Source organism: Suncus etruscus, chromosome 9 (genome assembly GCF_024139225.1).
Source record: "Suncus etruscus isolate mSunEtr1 chromosome 9, mSunEtr1.pri.cur, whole genome shotgun sequence".
NCBI lineage: Eukaryota > Metazoa > Chordata > Mammalia > Eulipotyphla > Soricidae > Suncus > Suncus etruscus.
This window is the reverse complement of record NC_064856.1, coordinates 83299133-83325044: the sequence shown is the minus strand read 5'-3', so window position 1 is coordinate 83325044 and position 25912 is coordinate 83299133. Positions and strand designations below refer to the sequence as shown.

Here is a 25912-nt window from a genome sequence, read left to right as displayed (position 1 = left end):
GTGGAAAAAGGGGCTGGAGCTACATCTAGCAATGTTCAAGACTTACATTTGATAGGGCTTGGGGAATGAATATGGTGCAGGGGATAAAACCTAGGTTAGTTAATTTGCTGCAAGCTGTCAGAGAAAAATGCTAAATATTTATAGTACCTTGGTTCAAAGGTCCCTAGTATTCTCTGCATGACTACATTATACCTTATTAACTGCATAGTATATTGTATCATAATTTAATTTTTGTGTCATTTAATATTTCAGTTTACTGGTGATTTTTCAGGGATTAAAATTATTATTTTAAAAAAATTCTCCTGTGACCTTTTCTCCCTTTCAGAACTGTTTGCCTTTTTTTTAAAAGCCAATTTCAATGGCAGCTTAGTTAAAATTCCAATTTCCTAGACAGTTATTAAATGAGCTAAAAGTCCAACTTTACTTGATTAGATGTATTTTAATACCTGTACAGTAGGACACAAGAAAGCTTAAAGTCTCTTCTAGAACAACAGAGAATTCTGTATTCAGAACAACAATTTTTATCTAAGGGGATGATTAACTTTTCAGAATACTAAATAATGTCACATGCTTATTTAATATATATATCAATCTATATTGATTTTTGTTTTTTTGTTTTGTTTTTATAATTAGTTAAATCCTCTATACTTAAGAGCATGGAATATGTTTCAGACATATGCACAAATACACAAGTTCAAACCCCAGTGTCATCATATGCACTCAGTCATCTAGACTAGAGTCTATTGATTAAAGTATGCAACATGAAGGGCCAAAAGATAGCTCAGAGGCTTAAGAAGTGTCTTGATCCCGTATGAAGTCATTAGCTTAATCATGATACTACTGAGATAATCCTTACAGTCCTACAGGCTGGGATCCACAAAATGGAATGAAAACGTCCAGAAGAGACTTGAGGAGAGACTGTACTTTAAAAGAAGCAGAGGGCCAGGGTAGTTACTGGGTTAAATACATTTTTGGCATACAACCTAAGTTCAATCTCTTATACGATATGGTGTCCTACATTCTTTTTTTTTTGGGGGGGGGGTCACACCTGGCAGCACTCAGGGGTTACTCCTAGCTCTACACTCAGAAATCACTCCTGGTAGGCTCGGGGGACCATATGGGATGCCAGGATTCGAACCATTGTCCTTCTGCATGCAAGGCAAATGCCTTGCCTTCACTCTATCTCTCTGGCCCCAACTGCCCTAAACTCTTCCAGGAGTAGCTCTTGCATGCTGACCCAGCCCCACACAAATAACGTTTTATGAATATAGTTATAAAACTATATCTACATGGTTATTATCAGAAATAGATGCAACACATGATGAACATAAACACAAAAGATCCAATATAAATAAAATGAAAGAGAACAGATATAAAATTTAACAGTAAAAGCTACCCAGCAGCTACCTAATATAACTATTTCTTTAAATTCACAAATTATGAAAAAGGGATGAGTATCCAAGGATTTACAATTTCTTTTGTTTGTTTGTTTGTTTTGGGGCCACACCCAGTGATGCTCAGGGATTACTCCTGGCTATGCACTCAGAAATCGCTCCTAGCTTGGGGGACCATATGGGATGCCAGGGAATTGAACCGCAGTCCGTCCTAGGCCTAACCTCTAGCGCCACAGCCAGAAAGGCCAAGAAAGACCCAATGAAAACTGTCTTGCAGGGGCACCGCAGCCAGAAAGAGGCACTCCAGTCAGAAAGGCCAAGAAAGACCCAGGGTAAACTGTCTTGCAGAGGCGCCTCAGTCCTATATACATACATACATACATATATATATACATACATACATATATATATATATATATATATATATATATATATATATATATATATATAGGACACTCCATCCCAGAAACCTGGATTGGATACACAGTCTTCTCCAAAGTACATGGGTCATTCTCCAGGATAGACCACATGCTGGCACATAAAACATACCTCCATAAAATCAAGAGGATAAAATTTTTTCAGGCTATCTTCACTGACCACAAGGCTCTAAAATTAGATGTGAACTACAAAGGGACACAGAAGAAAAACTTTAACACCTAGAAATTAAACAGCCTACTACTGAGCAATCAGTGGGCCCAAGATGAAATCAAAGAGGAAATCAAAACTTTCCTGGAAACAAATGACAATGAAGACACAAACTATCAGAATCTATGAGACAAAGCAAAAGCAGTACTGAGAGCAAATTTATAGCTTCGCACGCACACATGATGAAGGCAGAAGGGGCATACCTGAATAGCTTAATGATGCAGCTTATAAAATTAGAAAATGATCAACGAAAGGAACCAAAAATAGGTAGACAGAAAGAAACTATTATGCTGAATGAAATGTCAGAGGAAGAGAGATAGACACAGAATAGTCTCACTCATCTATGGGTTTTAAGAAAATTTAAAGACATTATTGTAATAAGGCCCAGAGACAATAGAGTTAAGGGCAGAGGGACCAGCTCACAATATGAAGCTCACCACAAAGAGTGGTGAAGCTGTTAGGAAAATAACTACACTAACAATTAGCATGGCAATGTTAAAGAACGAGAGAAGTAGAATGTCTATCTCTAATACAGGCATGGGAGAGGAGAAGGGAGGGTGGCATTGGTGGTGGGAATGTTATACTGGTGAAGGGGAGTATTCTGTTTATGAATGAAACCCAACTATAATCATACTTGTAATCATAGTGCTTAAAATAAAAATTATATATAGTTTTTAAAAAAGAAAAAAGATAAAGAAAGCAAACTAAGCCAAAAAATTAATTGGATTAAAAAAAGATTAACTGATAAGAAAAAAAGAAATATTAGGAGCTATAAAGAGTTTTATCTATTCTATCTATTTTATTACATCTAAAATAGATGAACAGATTTGTCTAGAATGACACAGAACAGAACTAGATCCCAAGTACGTATTAAATACTTACCTTAACACTACAGTATATTACTAAGTTTCAAAAAGTAATATGAGGCCCCTTTTGAATATACCTTCTAGATTATAACATTTCGCAAGGAAAAATCCTTGGAGAGCAAGGTTTCATCCTAGTAGTAAATTGTGCAGCTACTGCCCTCTGCACATAGGAAACTAGTTTCAGGTTACATGATCTCTAAGGCATTTTGGAGCTGGAGAGGTAGTATAGAAATTAAGGTATCCTGTACACAACTAACCAGTTTGATTCCTAACACCACATATGGTTCCCCCAAGCATGGCCAGGAGTAATCCCTGAGCACAAACCCAAGAGTAGGGTCTGAGTGCCACCAGATATATCAGACACACACTCCAAAGAATAAAGGGACAAAATATATTCGGGTTTTTTGTTCGTTGTTTTTTTTTTTCCTGGAAACCTCTCAAAAAATGTTCAGGAAGCCCAAAGGCTACACCTGTAATTCTCAGCCAACTGAACCCTGGTTCAATCCAAAGACCACGACTTGAAGAGAATGCAATACTGTGGTGTCAAGGTTTATCTAGGCCACCCTAGCAGTGTTGAAGCTCTGCAGGCTGCACCTAGCAATGCATGGAGGGACCAGGGTAAGTCACAAGGTGGATTTGTGCTCTAACCACTATACTATGGTAAAGGTGTTGCTGTTTTTGTTTTGTTGGTTTTTTTTCCTTTTAAGTGTAAGCTATTTGTTTTTTTTTTCCTTTCTTTTTTCTTTCTTTAATAATTTCTTTATTTAAGCAATGTGGTTAATATAAGATATTTTGTTCTAAATAAATAGCAAGGTATTTGGGGCTAAAATATAAACAACTGAGCAGTCACTTCAATGTTTATAAGTGATATAAACTTACCAGAACATACAGAGCAGTGATACCCAATACAGGAACAGCTCGCCAAGCTCATTAACTTCTACTAAGGCATTTTATCAACCCTAGGCTTGATAGGAAATGCATGTATCATATGACCCTTTTCATTACTGATTGTGAGCATCAGTCAAGACATGGGTGTAACAGAAGTTAATTCAAAGTGGACTGGAGCTAGTGGGGCACTTGCCTTGCATGCAGCTAATCCGGGACAGACCCAGTTTCGATCCCCAGTGTCTCATGTGGTCCTCCAAGCCTGCAAGGAGCGACTTCTGAGTGCAGAGCCATGAATAATCCCTGAACACTGCTGGGTGTGGCCAAAAATATAAAAAAAAATAAATAAAAATAAAAAAATAAAGTGGACTGGAGAACTCAGCACCAGATCAGAACTCAATATACTTAGGGGTGCCTTTAATGATTTAACTCCATTGGCAAATGAAAAAAAAACAAACAAACAAATGGGACTATATCAAACTAAAAGGTTTTTTTGCATAGCAAAAGAAACAAAAACTAAAATTAAAACTCTACTGAATGGGAGAAAATATCGACACACCATACCGCAAAGGGCTAATATTCATGATATATAAAGCTTTTTTAAAGCTTTATAACAAAAAACCAATAAGCCCATCAAAAACTGGGTGATGATATGAGTAGAAACATCTCCCAAAGAGGACATAAAGACAGACAGTGGGCATATAAAAAGTGTTCACTATCTCTTGTTATCAGGGAAGCACAATTGAAAATAATGAAATATTATCTCATCTCAGTGGGAACAGCATATAAAAGATTAGAAACAATAAGCACTGGCAGAGAAGTGGTAAAAAAGAAACCTTAATTCACCATTGGTAGGAATGTCAGGTGGGCCTCTGTGGAAAAGTGTGGAGACTATACAAAGACCTCTATACTGTCTTAGAATAGAGCTGCCATATGACACCATATGCCATATGATACTTGGTACCTCCATAGAACACAAAGATACGTGCCCAGCTATGCCCATTATAGTGCTAAGTACAATAACCAAGATATAGAAACAACCTAAATGCACAATGATAAGATGAATGAAAAACGCTGAGGTACATATACCCAGTGCCTAAAGAAAAGACAAAATCTGGTATAGAACTAGATGGCATTTGTGTTAGTGAATTAAGTCAGAGGGAAAAAAAGATACTGATAGTCTGTCATGTTTATACAGTGAAACAAACCAAGGAAAAACAGAATGGTGATCAAATCCTTGGCCTTTTATTTTAGAACTGAGTTTACTAAACAGCTAATGTTGGGGAAAGAGAAGGTAGTCTAAGATATAAGGACAGCGATGGTGGGAGTCTTAGTCATTCGATGATGAAGTGTAGTAACTATTCAAAAAACAATTATAAAAGTTAATAGTAATATAACCTTACTACCTAAGAATTAATGTGATTAATCTAAAGACTAGTGATCAGCCTAAATTCAAATACAGCACTGAATATAACAAAAATGATGCGATACATTTAATTGGTACTTAAATGTGCATAAAACAATGCATGTCTAAATTAAAAAAAAATCATTTAAATAAAAGAATACCTTGAATAGTTGGGGGACAGATAATCAGTGTTTGTTGAAATGCATCACCACAACCAAAATGAGCAGTTCCAGCCTGCAAAGGAATTCCGTGGTGCACTACTGAGTGAGCAGATGTAGTTAATGCCTGAAACAATTAATGCACACTGCATTAAACAGAGCAATCTTTGAAATGTCATATACATGCTTTATAAATAGAATGCAAAAGCAATTCAAAAATCTTAATTCTGGGGTCAGAGAAACAATAAAGTGGGTTGACTTGAACATAGACAACCTGGATTCACTCCTGGACACCTATATGGTCGCTGAGCCTTACCAGGTATGCAAAGCCAGGAGTAAGTCCTAAGCATCTCCATGAGTGTCCCCCCCACCCAAATCGTAATTCTAAGAAGCTGGGGAGGGATGAGGTGAACAATAAGACAACCTAGGGACACATAGTAGAGGGATGTAATACTTCAGAGGTCAAGCATAATTATTATTTGCCTCAACAACAAAAAGAAATTCATAGTTTGTGATAAAATAAATACAGAAACAGAACCTACTGAATTTTTTTTTTAATTGGAGTTGGAGGGGCCAGAGAGATAGCACAGCAGTAGGGCATTTGCCATACGCACAGCTGATCCAGGATGGATGGTGGTTCAAATCCTGGCATCCCATATGGTTCCCCAAGCCTGCCAGGAGTGATTTCTGAGTGCAGAGCCAGGAGTAACCCTGAGGGCCACTGGATGTGATCCAAAAACCAAAAAAAAAGATTGGGGTTGGGGCTTTGTATTTTTGGACCACCACCCAGGGATCTAACCTACACCCCCACATAGGTGATCTGGCCCACTGAGTTCATTCCTTTGCCCTATACTCGATTTGTTTTTATTTTTGTTTTTGTTTTGGGGGGTCACACCCAGCAGTGCTCAGGGGTTACTTCTGGCTCCATGCTCAGAAATCGCTCCTGGCAGGCTCAGGGGACCACATGGGATGTGGGGATTCGAACCACGGTCCTTCTGCATGAAAGGCAAACGCCTTATCTCCATGCTATCTCTCCGGCCCCTATACTCAATGTTTTAATACAGATCTAGTATAGAAGAGGAAATGAAGGACATTGAGCAAATAAAATGCAAAAGAAAAAAGAAGAAGAAATACAAAATTAAGAGATTTAACATCATTGCCATAGTAAAATTTCATGAGCACAATTAACAGTTGGCATAAAATTCTGTGTATTTCAAAAGTAAAATGAGCAAACATAAAAAGGGAATGTAAATTATGAAAAACTATAATGGCTTACCTGACTTCTCAAGGTACCAATTTTAGCAAAATTTGCAGTCAGATTAGCAGTACTGCTTGAAGCAACAGGTCTTAACAGCGATGCTTTATTATGATTATTTCTGTCACATGAATTTGGATGGGACTTACAAACATCCATAATATGAAAACAGGATTTTACACTGCAAAATAAAATTATTTTAAAGTTCAATTACTTAAAGCTAATGTACGTTAACATTTTCAAATTATTTACAAAAGTAAATTCTGATTTACACTTAACCTGTTAATTTAAAAAAAAACTATAACTATTCATCAATTTAAAATTCTATTTCTACAAGAAAAGATCGAACTTGAAAGCAAGTAAGTGTATCTTATATAGTTTCTTTTTCTAGGTTTTCAGCCACATGTGGCTTTGTTACGGTTTATTCCTGGCTCCATGCTCAGGGATCACCCCTAGCTGATGTAAGGTCAAGGTCATATATACACTCAAATCTCAATTTGAGTATATAAACCTCTATGTTCTACTCTATGTGCAAAAAAAAAATTCTATAACACAGAAGAGAAAGGATATAAAGGAAATAAAAAGAACATTTGCATGTGATTCAGATTTGTGTTGAAGTTCTGCTCTACCACTTCCCCAAGGTTACTGGATATTCTTCACTCAATGTACATAAAATTTAATCATTGTTCTACCAAAATGACCTTCTACAGGCCTGACATTACTATTTCTCCACAATCATTTAAAAAGATTTTTAAGGGAGAGAGGGAGAAAGAGAAAGAGGGAAAGGAAGAATATGAATGTCTGTCATGGAGGCAGGCAGAGGAGAGAGCAGAAGGGAGGGCAGGAGGAAAACTGGAAACATGGGTGGTAGGAATAGTGCACTGGTGAAAGGATGGGTGTTGGATACTGAGTGACTGAAACTCAGTCATGAACAACTTTGAAACAGTCTCACAGTGATTCAGTGAAAGAATTAAAAGGAAAAAAAGAATAGCACAAAAAAAAAAAAACATACTGGTTGCTATGTGGAAAATCCAAAAGATGTTTCATATTAACAAAAGGATGGTTCAAAGTCTCTGCAGGAGTAATCCTTAAATCTGCATCAATCAGCAACATTTTCTTTAACAGACTAACAAATTCTCTTCTATCAGCTTTCTCAGCCAAAAGGTCACTTCCTTCCAAATCCATCACTGTGTTCACCTAAGAAATAAAATTTTCAAGTCACCAAATGAAAATTAGGCATAAAGGATGTTCATGTTAAAGCTTCAGTTTGTTTGTAAGTCACACCCAGCGGTGCTCAAGGATTACTCCTGGCTCTGTGCTCAGAAGTCATTCCTGGCAGGCTCGGGGGATCATATGGGATGCCCGGATTTGAACCAGGGTCCGTCCTGTGTTCGCTGCGTGCAAAGCAAATGCCTTACCACTGTGCTTTCACTTCAGCCCATTAAAGCTTCAGCTTAAAAAAATATTTATTACAATTTAGGAATGAACATAGTAAAAGAAACTGCTCTTTAATATGCACTAAATTCACACACAAAAAAAAAAGTCCCCCAAATACCTTTGTTTTTTGTTTTTTTTTTTTTTGGGGGGGGGGTGGTTAGGTCACACATGGCAGTGCTCAGGGGTTACTCCTGGTTCTATGCTCAGAAATCGCCCCTGGGAGGCAGAGGGAACCATATGGGATGCTGGGATTTGAACCACCGTCTTTCTGCATGAAAGGCAAATGCCTTACCTCCATGCTATCTCTCTGGCCCCACCATATATCTTTATTATCAGATAGCATTCAAAGCAAAGAATCATCTTAGTTAAAAATCTGCTTTTAGCATGATTTAGCACTTCTCTGAGTTTTTCTTTAAAGAAAACTCATTACACAAAGAATGGCTACTATAGAAGAAATATAAAGACAAATGCAATCAGTTCCTAAACATGCAATCAGCTTCATTTTAAAAGTTTAGAACTAACAAACACTCCATCATGAGCATGGAAGACTGATAAATGCCACCATGGTACTCACATGCACTATATCATCCAGACTGTTGAATATGTACTTTCTGGCTTCTTTAGACTTCATTCCAGTCTCTGCCTCATGCTCTTCAAGTGTCTTGTTAGAATACATCAAGGAGAAAACAGCATATTATCACACAATTTGTAAATTTCTATTTCTTTTCATTTAAGACTTTTCGTCTAATATTGACTATAAGGACAAGTAGTAGTCTCAAAAAAGGAAGTTTTTAAAGGACAAAAATATTTTTTTTTTTTTTTTTTGGTTTTTGGGCCACACCCGTTTGACGCTCAGGGGTTACTCCTGGCTATGTGCTCAGAAATCGCCCCTGGCTTGGGTGGACCATATGGGACGCCGGGGGATCGAACCGTGGTCCTTCCTTGGCTAGCGCTTGCAAGGCAGACACCTTACCTCCAGCGCCACCTACCCGGCCCCAAGGACAAAAATATTTTTAAGAAAAAAACTTACAGGAACTAGGTTGAGTATAAATTCCTTATATAAAATAATCATAAAATGTATAAAATTTAACTATTGAGTATTTATAGATCCTCAAGATACAAGCAACAAATTAGGTGTGTGAAATATGTATTAGGATGTCTACTATATAAAGCTTTAAAATGTAGGGCCAAAAAAGATAATACAGAGGGGAAGGCACCTGCACACAGCCTTCCCAGTTTCAATCCCAGGCACCCCATATGGTTCCCCAAGCACCACCAGGAGTGATCACTGAACCAAGGACCAGGGATAAACCCTAAGCATCACCAGGTGTGGCCCAAAACAAAACAAAACAAAAAATATAAACACTTAAAATAAAGCTTAAAAATATTATAATTCTAGGCTTAATATAGAACATTGGGTCCTATGAAACTTAACAATAGAGTATTATCAGGGACTGTGATAGCACAGCAGGGAGGGAATTTGCCTGCAGGCAGCTGGGTAGGGCATTTGCCTTGCAGGCTGCTGAATCAGGTTTGATCCTGGTATTCCATATGGTTCCCTAAGCCTGTCAGGAGTACAAAATTATATACCGTACTACATATTATATGGATTTATATATATATATATATGTATATATGTATATATTCAGGTAAAAGATGAAACACATCAGTTATTATTTTAAAATTTTAAGCAAAAGTTTAACAAATGCTACTATAAAAGTTACCATCTTAAAAACATTAAGATGAATTAGTAATTATGCTGTCAGAAAATAAAAGCCAAGATATTCAAAGAGGCTTTATCTTTTTCAAAAGGCCGAAAAATAAAATCTACAATAAAAATAGAACAGGGAAAATAGAACGAAAGCACAGTGGCCAAGGTGCTTGCCTTCAATGAGGCTCCCCCACATTTTACTAAAACCTCAAAACCCTGTGGGAGCCCACAAGCCTGTCAGAAATGATCTCTTAGTCCAGAGCCAAGAATAAGTCCTAAGCACTGCCAGGTGTGGTCCAAAATCCAAAGATATAATAAAATAAAATAAAGCAATAGATTATTTCATACACAAAACATCTTAATAAAACATTTTACAAAATGTCTTTATTTAATTACCTTTAATCTCCAACCAGAATGAGAAATATCTGTTTCTCTGCAAAAAAATCTTGTGGATTTTGTACCCACATTCAACAACTGTTCTCCTGGTAAACCTTGTGTCTGAGAAATGTATCGAATCTGAAAAATAATGTAAGAAGCATTTTTATTTTCTTGCGTAATAGACTTTTAAACAACTACCCTGTATCAAATAACTAATTTATTTTACGAATAAAAAGATGTAGGCTCTGTCATCAAGGAGGGGAGTGGTCCAGAGAGCAGGAGGTTGTGTTTTGTATAAGGAAGGCCCTGGAGTTTCATACCTACACCATCTGGCACCCTGAGCACTGCCAGCAGCAGCCTTTAGAACACTGTCAAATGTAGCCAAAACCACCAAAACAGATATGGCTTAAAATCTGGGAGGTAATGAGAAAAAAAAAAACTAAAAAATCTTAAAAAATAAAATAAAAATAAATTAAAAAACTTGACACACAATTAATCTTTGATTAAGGGGCAAGAAAAGCAAAATGAAGCAAGGAAAGCCTCCTCAACAAGAGTTATAGGAACAATTGGCCAGCCACATGCAAAAAAGAGAATTTGGACCTCCATCTAACCCCATGCACAACCGTCAAAACCAAATGGATTAAAGACTTTGATATCAGACACAAAACCATAAGGTATATAGAAGAACATGTAGGTAAAAGACTCCATGACATTGAGATGAAAGGCATCTTTAAGGAGGAAACATCACTGTCCAAACAAGTGGAAGCAGAGATAAACAGATGGGACTATATTAAGTGAGAAGCTTCTGCACCTCAAATGAAATAGTGCCTAGGATACAAAAGCCACCCACAGAATGGGAGAAACTATTCACCCAATACTCACCAGATAAAGGGCTAATATCTAAGATATACAAGGTACTGAGAGAACTTTAATAAGAAAAAAAATCTAACCCCATCAAAAAAATGGGAAAAAGAAATGAATAGACACTTCCTCAAAGAAGAAATACAAGTGGCCAAAAGACACAGGAAAAAATGTTCCCCATCACTAATCATCAGGGTGATGCAAATCAAAACAACAATGAGGTACCATCTCATGCCATAGAGACTGGCACACATCACAAAAGAATAAGAACAATCAGTGCTGGTAGGGATGTGGGGAGAAAGGAACCCTCATTCACTGCTGGTGGAAATACCGTCAAGTGCAGCCTTTATGAAGAACAAGGTGGAGATTCCTCAAAACACTGAAAATTGAGCTCCCATATGATCCAGCTATACCCTAGAAACATAAAAACACAATACAAAAATGCCTTCTGTATACCTATATTCATTGCAAAGCTATTTACAATAGTTAGAATTTGGAAGCAACCCAGATGCCAACAACAGATGAGTGGCTAAAGAAACTGTGGTACATAAATACAATGGAATACTATGCAGTCATCAGGAAAAATGAAGTCATGAAAATTTCCTATACACAGATGGACATAAAAACTATTATGCTGAGTGAAATAAGTCAGAAGGAGAGAGAGAGACACATAATAGTCTCACTCATTTGTGGGATTTAAGAAAAATAAAAAACTTTATTGTAATAACACACAGAGATAACAGAGATGAGGGCTGGAAGGATCACCACACTATGAAGCTTACCACAAAAGAGTGGTGAGTGCAATTAGAGAAATAACCACACTAACAACTATCATAACAGTGGTATAGAGTGAGAGAAGTAGTATGCCTGTCTCAAATACAGGCAGTGGAGGGGGGAGGGAGATGTAAGGGGGCATTGATGGTGGGAAGGTTGCACTGGTGAAAGGGGGTAGCTTTTTTATAACTGAAATCCAACTACAAACATGTTTGTAATCATGATGCTTAAATAAAGATATTATTTTTTAAAAAACCAAAAACTTGTATATGGGGGGCCAGAGCGGTGGTGCAAGTGGTAAGGAGTTTGCCTTGCACATGGCTGACCTAGGACGGACCATGGTTCTAACTCCCTGGTGTCCCATATGGTACCCCAAGCCAAGAGTGATTTCTGAGCACATAGCCAGGAGTAACCCCTGAGCGTCAATGGATGTGGCCCAAAAAAACAAAACTTATATTTTTAAAGCAATGTTTAAAATTAGTAAAATGCCATAAGACCAAAGGAGAGATGAGAAGTGAGAGATCTGATCAGGTATAAAAAGAAAAAAGTAGATTAAAGAAAATTTAGGGAACTAGAGAGATAGTACAGCAGGTAGGCATTTGCCTTGCATGTGGCCAATCTGTGTTTAATCCTCAGCATTCCATAGGGTACTCTGAATCTACCAAGAGTAAATTGCTCAGCACAGAGCCAGGAGTATCCCTAAGCTTGCTAGGTATGGCAGTGCTGATAAAAACTGTTGAATTGGTCCCGGAGAGATAGCACAGTGGCATTTGCCTTGCAAGCAGCTGATCCAGGACCAAAGGTGGTTGGTTCGAATCCCGGTGTCCCATATGGTCCCCTGTGCCTGCCAGGAGCTATTTCTGAGCAGACAGCCAGGAGTAACCCCTGAGCACCGCTGGGTGTGAACCAAAAACAAAAACAAAAACAAAAACAAAAAAAAAAAACAAAAAAAACTGTTGAGTTATGACAAGGAGTACTGGGGCGGGGGACAAGATTATGTCACTGAAAAATGTATATTTGAATCAAAATAGTGAGAAACAGGGGTGAGTGCAAGCTCCAACAACCCCTCATCAACTCTTAATTTTTCTCCACCATTCTTTTTCCTGCTATTCTGAATACTTCCCATTTTCTTACTCAATCTCCAGCATTAAATTATAGGATAGTATGTTAGATTTTTCTTTGTTTTACTTATCAATTCTCAATACCCACAACAGAGTCTAATATACAGCAGATCCTCAACTATCTGGTCCCCTTCTTAGTAACTGAGCAGCATAAAGAATAAAAAGAGGGAAATCTGAGCAATTGAGGGAGCTTGCCTTGCACATGGCCACTGCAGGTTCGATCCCTAACACCACATATGATCTCCCCAAGTCCTGCTAGGAGTGATCTTGAGCACAAAGCCAGAAGTCCTGAGCACTGCCAGATGTGACCCAAAAGGAAGGGAGGGAGGAAGGAGGAGAATTTTTAAAAATTGGGTTTAGATAAGGACTTTTTCATAAACTACTACTATGTATTTTAATAGGTCATCTCATTTACTTGGTCTGTTTTATTCTTTTAAAATGGGAAGATGAAGTAAATACTGTATATGGTATGGGTTGTAACTTCAGCTATCCAAGACAAAACTATGAAGTCCAAATCCAGAGTAAAATAGAACTATAAAATCTGAAACTGCCACTAGATGGTGTCGTACTCCAGAGAACTATGCATGTCATAAATTATAGTTTAACAAGTCAAAGATAGATTTCTAGTATTTCAGTGGCTAAGGGATTCTGGAATTCCCCACTTAAATTAGAAACTCTTTCAATATGCACAAGTTTAGCATCTAGAGTGAAGTTATGAAAAAGAAGAAATCTGAAGGAATTCAGAAATTATGGAAATTTTCATAGATACTATCTTAAGAGGTATCGTGAACATGGATAGGTGAAGTAGATTTTTTAAATTCAAATTTAAAGAGGATTTTTCATAAATTGAAAGTCACTGGATGGGGCTGGTGAGGTGGCGCTAGAGATAAGGAGTCTGCCTTGCAAGCGCTAGCCAAGGAAGGACCCGGTTCGATCCCCAGCATCCCATATGGTCCCCCCAAAGCCAGGGGCAATTTCTGAGCGCTTAGTCAGGAGTAACCCCTGAGCATCAAACGGGCATGGCCCAAAAAACTAAAAAAAAAAAAAAAAAGTCACTGGAAAATGAGATTAATTTTAGTGATAGATTTCAGATAATCTAATAATGAATTTTAAATAACCTATAATTTCAGCAACATTTACCAACCAAATTGTTTCCCTTATAGCCCCTTTAATATAGAAAATAATCTTGAGAACACAGAATTAAAGTACATGTATTGTTAACTGTCATCTGTGCTTTTAAACATTCTATTTTCATGTTTAAAAATTAAATGGTGGGTCGGTGAGACAGTACAGCAAGTAAGATGTTTGCACTGCATACAGCCAACCCAGGTTTAATCCCCAGCGCAACATAAGGACCTGAGTACCCCAAGAAGTGATGATCCTTGAACACAGAGCCAAGACTTATCCTTTTGTATCAATAAATAAATTAGATAAAGTCAAAAGCATATCATTTAAATAAAAATTACCTCTATCCATGATAAACCAATTATAAATAGAAAAAATTAATGTAACAAAGACAGCTATTAAAATTATTGAAATTCAAAAAAATATTGAAATTCAAAATCTAGAAAAACACAAACAGTCTAATGTTTTAGAGTGGTTAAGGAACTACCATAAAATTATCTAAGATGTTTAAGGAGGTAATTTTGCTAAATTCTAAGAAATCAAATTGAACTCTCAACACCATTCAGAAGTAGTTAATATAAGTGAAAAGGGTCCAGGAGATTAAGATGCTTAAGAACAATCATAGCTTTAGCTCAAAATCAGTAGCTACAAGTCTTTAATTTCGTAGGAGAGCTTAACTTTATTTCATTCATCATCTAAGATTGCCAGCCACTCAAGTAAAAATACTATCATTTTAATGTACAGCCCAGCTCTTTTATTTGTCTGAAGTATAAAAATGATACGATAAGGAGCCAGAGCGATGGTGCAGCAATGGGGTCTTTGCCTTGCATGCAGCTGACCCAGGACAGACTGTCATTTGATCCCCCAGTGTCCCATATGGTTCCCCCAAAGGCAGGAGCAATTCCTGAGTACATAGCCAGGAGTAACTGCTGAGCAGTAGTAACCTGAGTTACTCCCCTGAGGCATAACCGAGTGTGGCCCAAAATAAAAAACAAAACAAAACAAAACAAAACAAAAAAATGGATACAGTATGATTCTCTTAAGTTTTACAAAACTGGTATTGGGGGTCTGTGGACTATAACTTTATAAAGCTTCTTCAGTGTTGTATAAGTGAAATTCTTTTTTTTTTTTTTCTTTTTTTTTTTTCCCCCCATCCCATAAGTGCAATTCTTAAAACTGAATACTTTGAGATCTTGGATTTAAAATACCTAAGATTTTAGGGTTTGTCTTTTTTTTTTTTAAGACCTTTACAAGTATATGGAGAATACTAGACAAGGAAATGCATTCTTATAAACCGCCTATTGTTTTTACTTAAATTCTATAAACTCTAATACAGTTTAAAACATGAAAGTTCTATTACCTGGTCATACTCCAAGGCTCCTGGATAGAGTGGCCATCCCAGGAATAATTCTGCAATCACACATCCCAATGACCACATATCTATGGCTTCACAAAACGGCAGCCCCAATATAATCTCCGGAGCTCTGAAATTAAAAAGAATAAAAATCAAATAACCTAATTTGGGTTATAAATCTTTAAAAAAAAAAAAACCTAGTTTTATCTGACTATGCAAAATTAGTACAGAAATCATCTATTCCAACTTTTCAATTTCTATAACTCTTCGAAATCTAGCCTCAAATTCCATGAGTAGAATTTGGCAGGACAGTAGTTCGAATCCCAGCATCCCATATGATTCCCCGAGCCTGCCAGGGAGCGATTTCTGAGCATAGAGCAATGAGTAACCCCTGAGTGCTGCCTGGTGTGACCCAAAAACAAACAAAAAAATTTTAAAAGGTGTTACCAGTACAACCAAGTTCAAAAAACAGAGCTGAATATAGACTAATCATTATGATTCAATTCTATAGTTATAGTTTTGTTGCCATCATACTTAAAGTAGGAAAAAGCATAGATCTTGCTTTTGAGACTAGAGTCGAAGAACTGGAATGCACTGTGACATCACTATAACTGAAAACCAGACATTGAGAACTAAGACCAAAACAAAGCCCCCAAGGTTTAAAAGTAAATCTAGATTAGTATTACTTCAGGCCATAGTATATTTACATAATTAAGACCATTTACCAATTTAAAGATATAAGACAAAGTTCAATGCATTGTTCTTTAAAATCAAAAATAGTATATATGATATATATATACATATATACGAGATAACAAAAAAAGTTTACCCCCCCAAAAAAAAAACCCTACATTGCCTCAGTTTCAGTTACTAAATTTTTTGTAGTTTTTATTTTTCAACATAAAGCTAAAAGTCAGGGTCCTTAAAATTTCCTTCTTATTTGAATATTCTGAAGGGCTTTACAAATTCATCATGTATGGGGCCAGAGCAGTGGCTCAAGTGGTAAGGCGTTTGCCTTGAATGTGGCTAATCTAGGACAGACCACGGTTCAATCCCCCCCCCCCCCCCCCCCCCGTCCCATACAATTCCCCCAGGCCAGGAGTGATTTTGAGCACATAGCCAGGAGTAATCAGAGTGTCACCGGGTGTGGCCCCAAAACAAAACGAAAGATTTCTCATATCTATCTAGTAATCCTAATAATATGGTTGGAGACCAGACCACAATCATAGAAATTACATCAAAATAATCTGAGTGTATGACGTAGGATTCAGTATTTTTGAGTTTATTTAGATGATTCCAATTTTAAGAAACAGGAGCAATAATACTTCAGGTAGGGCATTATTATTTGCTATGACTGCCCAATTAACCTATATACTAGACTTCTAATAACTGAGTTCCTCTCTTTACAGATTAATAAATTCTGATTTTATTCTATGGATTATTACTATCATTGCTTGTTTTAACACTATTTTTTCCCAGACTTGAGCCAGTGAGAACTCCACAGAACTTACAGGTTGGTTTTTCTTTTTTTATTTCCCTATCAATCTTGGATTGTTTCTTTGCTTTCTGGCACATCAAGGTATTCCAGACTCACTCTTGCTTCCTTGTTCCAGTCCTAAAAGAAGTCATTTCTCCAAGGATCCCAGATTTCTTTTAGTGAAAACTATATTTTGAAAATTTTGTCTTTATTAGCACTGTTCTCAGTGTACATATTGTTCAGTGTACATATTGATAGTCACACATTATAAATCTTTTTTTAATCCATTTTTAAATTGCTTTACTTAAGCACTGTAGTTACAAAATTGTTTATTGTTGGATTTGCCGTAGAATGCACACCACCCTTCATCAGTGTACCCCTCCCCCCCAATGGCTTCCTTTCCACTCCTCCCACGTTTGCCTATCTATCTCTGGAGCAGGCATTTTGCTTCTCTCTTTCTTTCTTTCCTTTTTGACACTGTGGTTTGCACTACTGTTAATGGTGGGGTACCTCACATGTCACTTTCTCTCCCTTCAGCATCAGGTTCTTGACCAGAGTAATTAGTTCCAATTATCATTGTTACAGTAAACCCTTCTCTAGTCTAACAGCACTTAATGCTCTTTGTGGCAATCTTCCTTTCCTAAGCTAGACCTCCTGACCCTCATCTTTATTTTCACTGGATATCATTACCATACTCTTGTTTTTCTTATATACCACAAATGGGTGAGATTATTCTATGACTATCCCTTTCCCTCTGACTCAGCATAATAATCTTCATGTACATCCATGTATAATCAAATTTCATGACTTCATAATCCTAACAGTGGCATAGTATTCCATTGTGTAGATATACCACCATTTCTTTAGCCACTCATCTGCTGTTGAGCACCTGGACTGTTTCCAGATCTGGCTATTGTATATAGTGCTATGATGAAAACAGGAGTGCAGAGGGAATTTTTGTATTGTGTTTTTGTGTTCTTGGGATATAACCCAGGTGTGGTATTCCTGAATCATATGGGAGCTCAATTTCTAGATTTTTTTTTTTGAGGAATTGTTTTCCAAAATGGCTGTACAGTCTGCATTTCCACATCCAGCTGTGAATTCCAGGTGTGAATGATTCCCTTTCTCCCCTCATCCATCCCAGGCACTGGTTGCTCTTGTTCTTAGTGATGTACGCTAGTCTCTGTGGCGTGAGATGGCACCTCATTGTTGTTTTGATTTGCATCTCTCTGATTAGTAATGTAGAGCAATTTATGTATCTTTTTTATGTATTTTTTTAATTATCAATTTTATGTATCTTTTGGTCATCTGTATTTCTTCTTTGAGGAACTATTTCTTCTCCTCATTTTTTGATGGGGTTAGCTATTCTTTTCTTGCAAAGTTCCATAAGTGCCTTGTATATCTTAGATATTAACCTCTTACCTGATATGGGTATTGGATAAATAGTTTCTCTCATTCCATGGGTAGCCATGTGTCCTGTACACTATTTCCTTGAAGTGCAGAGGCTTCTCAGTTTAATGTAGACCCATTTGTTTATCTTTGCTTGCACTTGCCTGGCAATGGTGTTTCCTCCTTAAAGATGCCTTTAGCTTCAATGTCATGAATGTTTTGTCTATGTTTTCTTCTATATATCTTATAGTTTCAGATCTTTTATCAATGCCTTTAATCCATCTTGATTTGACCTTTGTTTATGGTATGAGGTATGAGAGATATGAGTTCACTTTTTTGCATGTAGTTGACCAGTTTTCAACACCACTTGAAGAGACTTTCCTTGCTCTAACTTGTACTTCCTGCTCCTTTATCAAAATTTAATTGTAAATTTGTGTTTTTATCTTTGAACATTCAAATATTTCCACTTATCTGAGGGCCTGTTTTTATTCCAATACTGTGCCATTTTAGTGACTACTGCTTTGTAGTACAGATTGTTGGAGAAGTGATTGCTCTCATTGTTTTTTTTCTGTTTTAAAATATTCTATTTCAATGTGATTAAATAAAATGTTTACATCGATACCTGTTCACTTTGTTATATACTACTAGCCTCAATGTGCATTAATTATCAGGAATAGTGATATATTCTTCCCATTTCTCTTAGTTCTCAGGTAAAAGTGTTTTTATTAGCACAAGCTGCCATAACTGGTTTCAAAGGGGAAAATGCCCTCAGCCATAAGGATAAGTGATATTTACTGATTTAAGAACACTTGATGAGCATTAGGGTTTGAGATGAGAAAAAATAAAATGAATTTTCTAAGCAATTAGGGGATAATATATCTAATGGCTTTGGGATGGGGTGGGGGGTAAAATTGGTGCTCTCGTCTTTTTATCAAGGATTGCTTTAGCTATACATGGATATTTATTGATCCATATGAATTTCAGGAGCATCTGATCCACTTCTTTGAAAAATGTCAGGGGTATTTTAATAAGATTCATTAAATCTGTGCAATGCTTTGGGGAAGTATTGACATTTTAATGATGTTAATCCTCACAATCCATGTGCAGGGTACATATTTCCATTTCCTGTGTCCTCTTTTGTTTCTTTTTTTTGGGGGGGGGTGTCACGCCCAGTGATGCTCAGTGGTTACTCATGGCTCTGCACTCAGAAATTACTTCTGACTTGGGGGACCATATGGAACGCCAGGGGATCAAACCGAGGTCCATCCTAGGCTAGCACAGATAAGGCAGACACCTTACCACTTGTAGGACCACTCCGGCCCCTCTCTTTTATTTCTTAAAGCAATATTTTATAGTTTTCTTTGTATCAATTTCACCTGTTTAATTAAGTTGACTCCAAAGTACTTGATTTCCTGAGGCACTATTATGAATGGGATATTTTTAATATATTTTTCTTCTCTTTCATTATTTTTATAAGAAAAGCCACAGATTTTTGCATATTAACTTTGTATGCCACTTTACTATACAGATCTATTGTTTCTAGAAGCTTTATTGTGGAATCTTTAGGATTTTCTTTTTTGTTGTTGTTTTTGGGTCACACCCGGTGATGCTCAGGGGCTACTCCTGGCTAAGCACTCAGAAGTGGCTCCTGGATGTGGGACGCTGGAGGATCGAACCGCGGTCCGTCCTAGGCTAGCGCTGCAAGGCAGACACCTTACCTCTAGCGCCACCGTGCCGGCCCCTAGGATTTTCTAGATACAATATCAGTTCATCTGCAAACAGCAAGCGCTTCACTTCTTTCTTTCCTTTTTTTTTTTTTTTTTTTTTCGGACCACACCGTTTGATGCTCAGGGGTTACTCCTGGCTAAGTGCTCAGAAATTGCCCCTGGCTTGGGGGGACCATATGGGATGCCGGAGGATCAAACCTCGGTCCTTCCTTGGCTAGCACTTGCAAGGCAGGCACCTTACCTCTAGCGCCACCTCGCTGGCCCCACTTCTTTCTTTCCTATGTGAATGCCCTTTATGTCTTTTGCCTGCCTAATTGCTATGGCAAGTACTTTCAGCACTATACTGAATAGAAATGGCCAGAGAAGGCAACCTTTCCTTGTGCCAGATCTTAAGTGAAAAAGCTTTTTGTTTTTCCCAAGTGAGTATAATGCTTGCAATGGGTTTGTGATAAATGGCTTTGACAATATTGAGGAAAGTTTTTCATTTTAGCTTATTTTTTTATTTTTTGATATAATATCTTTATTTAAGCACCATGATTACAAACATGTACACTTCCACTTCACCAATGCAGCATTCCCACCACCAATGCCCCCTATCTCCCTCCTCCCCGACTCCCTGCCTGTATTTAAGGCAGACAATTACTTCTCTCACTCATTAACATTGTCATGATAGTTGTTAAAAGTGTGCTTTGTAAGGAGCATGAGCACCATGTTTTTCTCTGGTCCTCGGGTAACTATTATCCCACTAACTGCAGCTTTGCTGTCAGAACAGCTCTGACTTTTGTATCATTACATTTAAACATTAAATTGAGTAGTTCTTGGCCATAATCCTGGTCACAAATAAAGAAATTAAGGTGTTATTCTTTCATCTTTATCTCCAGCCTGGATTCTTCCTCTGGCTTGAGGCTCTCACAACTAGATAGCCTAGTAACTCGGCTTGTATGTCCAAAACATCTCAAACCAGTGTGTCCAGAATAGAATTCATAATCCTTCCTATCAGTCTTACCTCACATGCTACCATCCCAATTTTCACCATTGGCTATCATCTTAGGATGTTTTTTAACCTTCTTTTATAAAAAATTCAGCAGGAAGTCCCATTGTTAAAATACAAAATTTTCACTATCACTGGTTGCAACTGTATTTGAACCATATGTATCTTTTTTATTTGTTAAATTTGGGGCCATATTTTATGGTACTCAGGGCTTATACCTGGCTCTGTGGTCAATTCTGGTGGTGCTCAGGAGCTTTTTATATGGTGCTAGATATTGAACTGAACTCAGCTACATAGAAGGCAAGTGCCTTACTGTACTATTTCTAAGGCCCAGTCATCCTCATCTTTTACTTGGGTTTTCCACTTTAACTGTTGTCCATGGACAATCTGTTTTCCACTTAAGGAAATGGGATTAAAAAATTTTTAAATCAGATCATGTCATTCTTGCCTCCCAAAATGGTTCCTCTAATGTTTTCAATTAGACACAAAACAAGTATTGAATTTTTTTTTCAGCAAGTGCTTTGTTTTATTGCTTCTGATTGTTCTCTGAATTGTTCACCTCTGCCTGCCATCTCTTAGCTGTTTTCATCTCATAGCTAGCTGCTAACTGAAATACTTGTGGTCCAGTATCACTATGTCATTTTTTTTTTAACTTGGATTTGGGGCCACATTCAGGAATGTTCAGGAATTATTTCTGACTCAGGACTTACTCCTTGTGGGGCTCATGTGACCATATGGGACACTGGAGATGAAATTTGGTTGGTTGCATGCAAGTACTTTCCAATGTACTTTAGCTATAGCCCTCAGTATTTGCTATTTTGAGTGCCCCTAAAAGACGAATGTAGCAAAAGTTGTTGCAATACTGTTTTTTTTTTAACTTTTATCAAATAAAAGACATTTTTGCAATAATTCTCAGAGACAAAAGAGAGGAGGGCTGGAAGGTCCAGCTCATGACATGAAGCTCACCACAAAGAGTGATGAGTGCAGTTAGAGAAATAACTACACTGAGAACTATCCTAACAATGTGAATGAATGAGGGAAGTAGAGAGCCTGTCTAGCATTTTAGCTTATTTAACTGACAATTAAAACAAAAAAAATCTACTGGCTATCTTTCTCTCCTGAAGCAGAGGTTACCAATTTATCAATCTGTTGCACAGTCCAGTTATTTGATACTAACTATTCTCCATGCCAATTAAGTTAGACATTTTAGTGATGAAATTTAGGCATCAATGTTTTTTAAATCTTAAGATTAAGGGGGCCGGAGAGATAACATGGAGGTAGATCATTTGCCTTGCATGCAGAGGGACAGTGGTTCGAATCCCAGCATCCCATATGGTCCCCAGAGCCTGCCAGGAGCGATTTCTGAGTGTAGAGCCAGGAGGAACTCCTGAGCACTGCTGGGTGTAACCCAAAAGCCAAAAAATAAAAAATCTTAAGATTAAGATTACTCCATATGTGGCCGAGAACCCGAGAGTAGTTGCACCAATAGGAAGACTATCCTATGACTTCCCTGAACCTTCAGTAAGTTCAAGACATAATGAACAAATCTAACATAGGTTTGGTATCTAGTTAAGTGACTCTCTTATTCCTTGCCAAAATCTGTTATATATAAGATTTACTAGATACTAACTAGGCCACAAACATTTGATAAAAACAATTAGTGATATGAGATGCTGTGATATGTAAGACACTCAATAATTATAAAGTTTTCATTCTTTTGATGAAATACCGAAGTGTATAGATGCATATACATAGATTATAAATATATAATCAAGTGCTAAGTTGTACTGCAGAATGAAAAACTTATAAAACTGTTAATCATATATTTATAAAATGAAGCAAAAGAAATAGAAAAGAGGAGGTTTTTAACTATACACTCATTCCTCAACTAAGTCATTCCAACACAGGTTGGGCACACAGAAGAAAGCATTAGAAGTCTGAGTTTAAATGATTTATTACTGGGACTGGAGAGAGAGAGAACAGCAGATAGGGGCACCCAAATGTGCTGCTATCCCTGGAGCCTGCCAGGAGTAAGCCTTGAACAGCACCAAGTGTGTGTATATATGTACATACGTACACACACACACAGACACACAATATACTCCCCCTATTTAATCATATATAAGTGAATCTCAGGGAATTGTTAGGCTATAGCTCTATGAGTCATATTATTTTGAAATAGTAGTAAATAAAACTCATGGGAATTAAAAACTGGCTTTCTAGCAAATTTCATAAAAAACTCAGCAATGAAAGATAAAAGAAAAGATGATGGTAATCAGCTAATTTACAATAGAAACAAATTAGTTGAACTCCAATTATTCCTTATCAACTAGATACAAGCAAAGAATATATATGATCATTTGCTACCATTTAATAAATATTGTATGTATACATAGTGGACTACTACTCGGCCATAAAAATATCATGCAATGTGCTGCTCCATGGATGGATCTAAAGAGTATCGTGTTGAATTAAATCAGTAAGAGGGAGAGAAACAGCAGAATGACAGCTCTTATGTGAAGGATTATAAAGAAACTTCATATGTGAATATCAAATGACCAAATGCAATAGAAACAAAGAGCAGAACTAGTCTTCAGTTGGAAGCGTACCACTGGAGTGGGGTTAGGTGTGTGGGGGTGGGGTGGGGTAGGGTAGTAAGATAGGGACAGGAACATCAGTGGTGACTGGAGCAGGAGAAAAACTGGGACATATATGGGGGGTAGTGGACACTAGTGAAGGGGATTTGTTGGTTCACAATGTCCAACTTGGTTTCACCCAAAAAAATTCATTCCTGGTTTCTTTGTGCCAAAAGAGACTTTTGAGAAGATGTAGGGATTGGTGCTAAAATCAAACGCTGACTGATTGAAACTCAATCATAAACATCTTTGTAACTTTGTAATTCATGGTGGTCCAATTAAATTTTTTTAAAAGCTCTGGTTCTATCCCTGGTACCACCATAGTCCCTTAGCACTACCAAGAGCTATCCCCTGACTTTAGAAGGGGGGAACTAGAGGGCAGGGAGTAGTCCCCAAGCACCACCTAGAGGGGTCCCAAAAAATATATATATATGTATATATGTGTGTATATATATATATATGAATTTGTATTGGAAGTTGTATGCAAATTCATTATATACTTTCTTATAATACTATATTTATTTAATCACCATGGATACAAACATATTTGTATTTAGTTTTCAGTCTTTCCTGCCACCAATACCATATATATTTCTCTCCTCTTCATTATACATTTTTGTATTGGTTTACTCTTCTGAGAAAATTCAACATTCAAGAAATTTCACAGGTAAAATGCCTGAGAAAAAAGGCGAAGAGAGGAAGCAGGGGTAGGCAAAGAGGCTCCTCAGACCTTGAGCAGTTCTGAATCTGTGTGACTAGATAAGTAAGGGGAAACTGGGTAAAAGTGCCTCTCCAACGGTAGTTATGAGTAAAGATTGCATCAACTCAGAGTTCTGAATAAAAATGATCTGGCAGAAGCATTCCAAGTCAAGCAAGGAGAGTACAATTCTAGAGCACAAACTATTTTGTAGCAAATCCAGAAAAATGTGGCCTTAGGCTGAAAAAGCAAATGTGAAGACACAACTGGAGGCTCTCAGTCAATTCTGCTCCACATAGAAGGTCCCTTAAAGGAAGATTAAAAGAACCACAATTTCATGACTGCCACAATGATCCTCCAAATGCTTTTGTTCTTTGTGTTGTAATATAGTTATTATATATTCCAAATATAATAATTTTCACTCAGAATCATTCAAATAGTCCCCAATTCTCTCTAGTTTACAACAGAAAGCCACAAAACTATCAATTTCTGTAATATACATATAATAAACTGAAAAGCAATCCCTCAGGTATTCACAATTTAACTGAAATATTCAGAGGTCTACCAGTTAATCTTACAATAAAATTTCAAAATCCACCTCTCTATTTTGTAAGTAATAAGAATTAAATTTAGCTTTGGGTCCCCACCCCACCCCTTCTAGTAACATCTTACTGTCAAATTCTGTCACAGGGCTTTAGTACACATTTGTACTAAAATGTTCATAGGGATTCTACAATTGGGGTTCTGGTTTGTGGACCCTTCCTTTTTGTTTTGGGGACATATCTGGCAATGCTCAGGGGTTACTCCCGGATCTGCACTCAGGAGTTATGCCTGGTAGTGTTCAAGGGACCTTAAGGGATGCCAAGGATCAAACCTGGGTTGGCCATGTGCAAGTCAAGCGCTCTACCCATTTTACTATCACTCTGGTCCTCCTAAGAACCTTGTTAAATGAGGACTGGAATGATAGCACAGCAGATAGGGTGTTTGCCTTATACATGGCTGACCCAGGTTCAATCCCCAATCTCATATGGTTCCCTGAGCCTGGCAGAAAATTTCTGAGTGCAGAGCCAAGAGTAATACTTGAGAGCTGCCCAAAAGCAAAAACACCCCAAAACTAAAACATGCAAACAAAAAAAACCTGAAGGCAGACATCTAGCATCTTTCCCTACCCAAGTATCTTTTTCAAGTCATTATATTTCCTATTTTTAAATGGGTATTTACTAGAGGCAAAGTACATACATCACAAGTTTTGGATTCTATTCCCTGCACCCCCAAATATGGACCCAAGCACTGCAATAGGAGTAGCCTAGAAGACCAGCCAGGCATGGCCTCAAAACAAAGCTAAGTAAATCAATATTTATAAGAATTAAAGGAATGATGGGGGCCGGAGAGATAGCATGGAGGTAGGGCATTTGCCTTGCATGCAGAAGGATGGTGGTTTGAATCCCAGCATCCCAGATGGTCCCCCAAGCCTGCCAGGCATGATTTCTGAGCACATAACCAGGAGTAACCCCTGAGCATTGCCGGGTGTGACACCCCCCCAAAAAACAAACAATAAAACAAAAAGAATTAAAGGAATGAGCAAAAGAATATATTTTCAAAAAGTAAAACAATACCTATATATCA

At 37.3% G+C, this 25912-nt stretch overlaps 1 protein-coding gene across 2 annotated transcripts in view; it reads right to left on the bottom strand.

Annotated features, from left to right (window-relative positions):
• Positions 1–25912, bottom strand: part of HIPK3 (homeodomain interacting protein kinase 3) — a 105545-nt gene that overhangs the window by 12761 nt on the left and 66872 nt on the right. For both annotated transcript variants that reach the window (XM_049780077.1, XM_049780078.1), the window contains exons 3-8: positions 15376–15499; positions 10153–10272; positions 8620–8706; positions 7621–7805; positions 6630–6789; positions 5357–5480 (exon numbers count right to left, since the gene is read on the bottom strand). In XM_049780077.1, coding sequence (XP_049636034.1) covers positions 5357–5480; positions 6630–6789; positions 7621–7805; positions 8620–8706; positions 10153–10272; positions 15376–15499 — 800 coding nt within the window. The remainder of the gene's footprint in view (positions 1–5356; positions 5481–6629; positions 6790–7620; positions 7806–8619; positions 8707–10152; positions 10273–15375; positions 15500–25912) is intronic.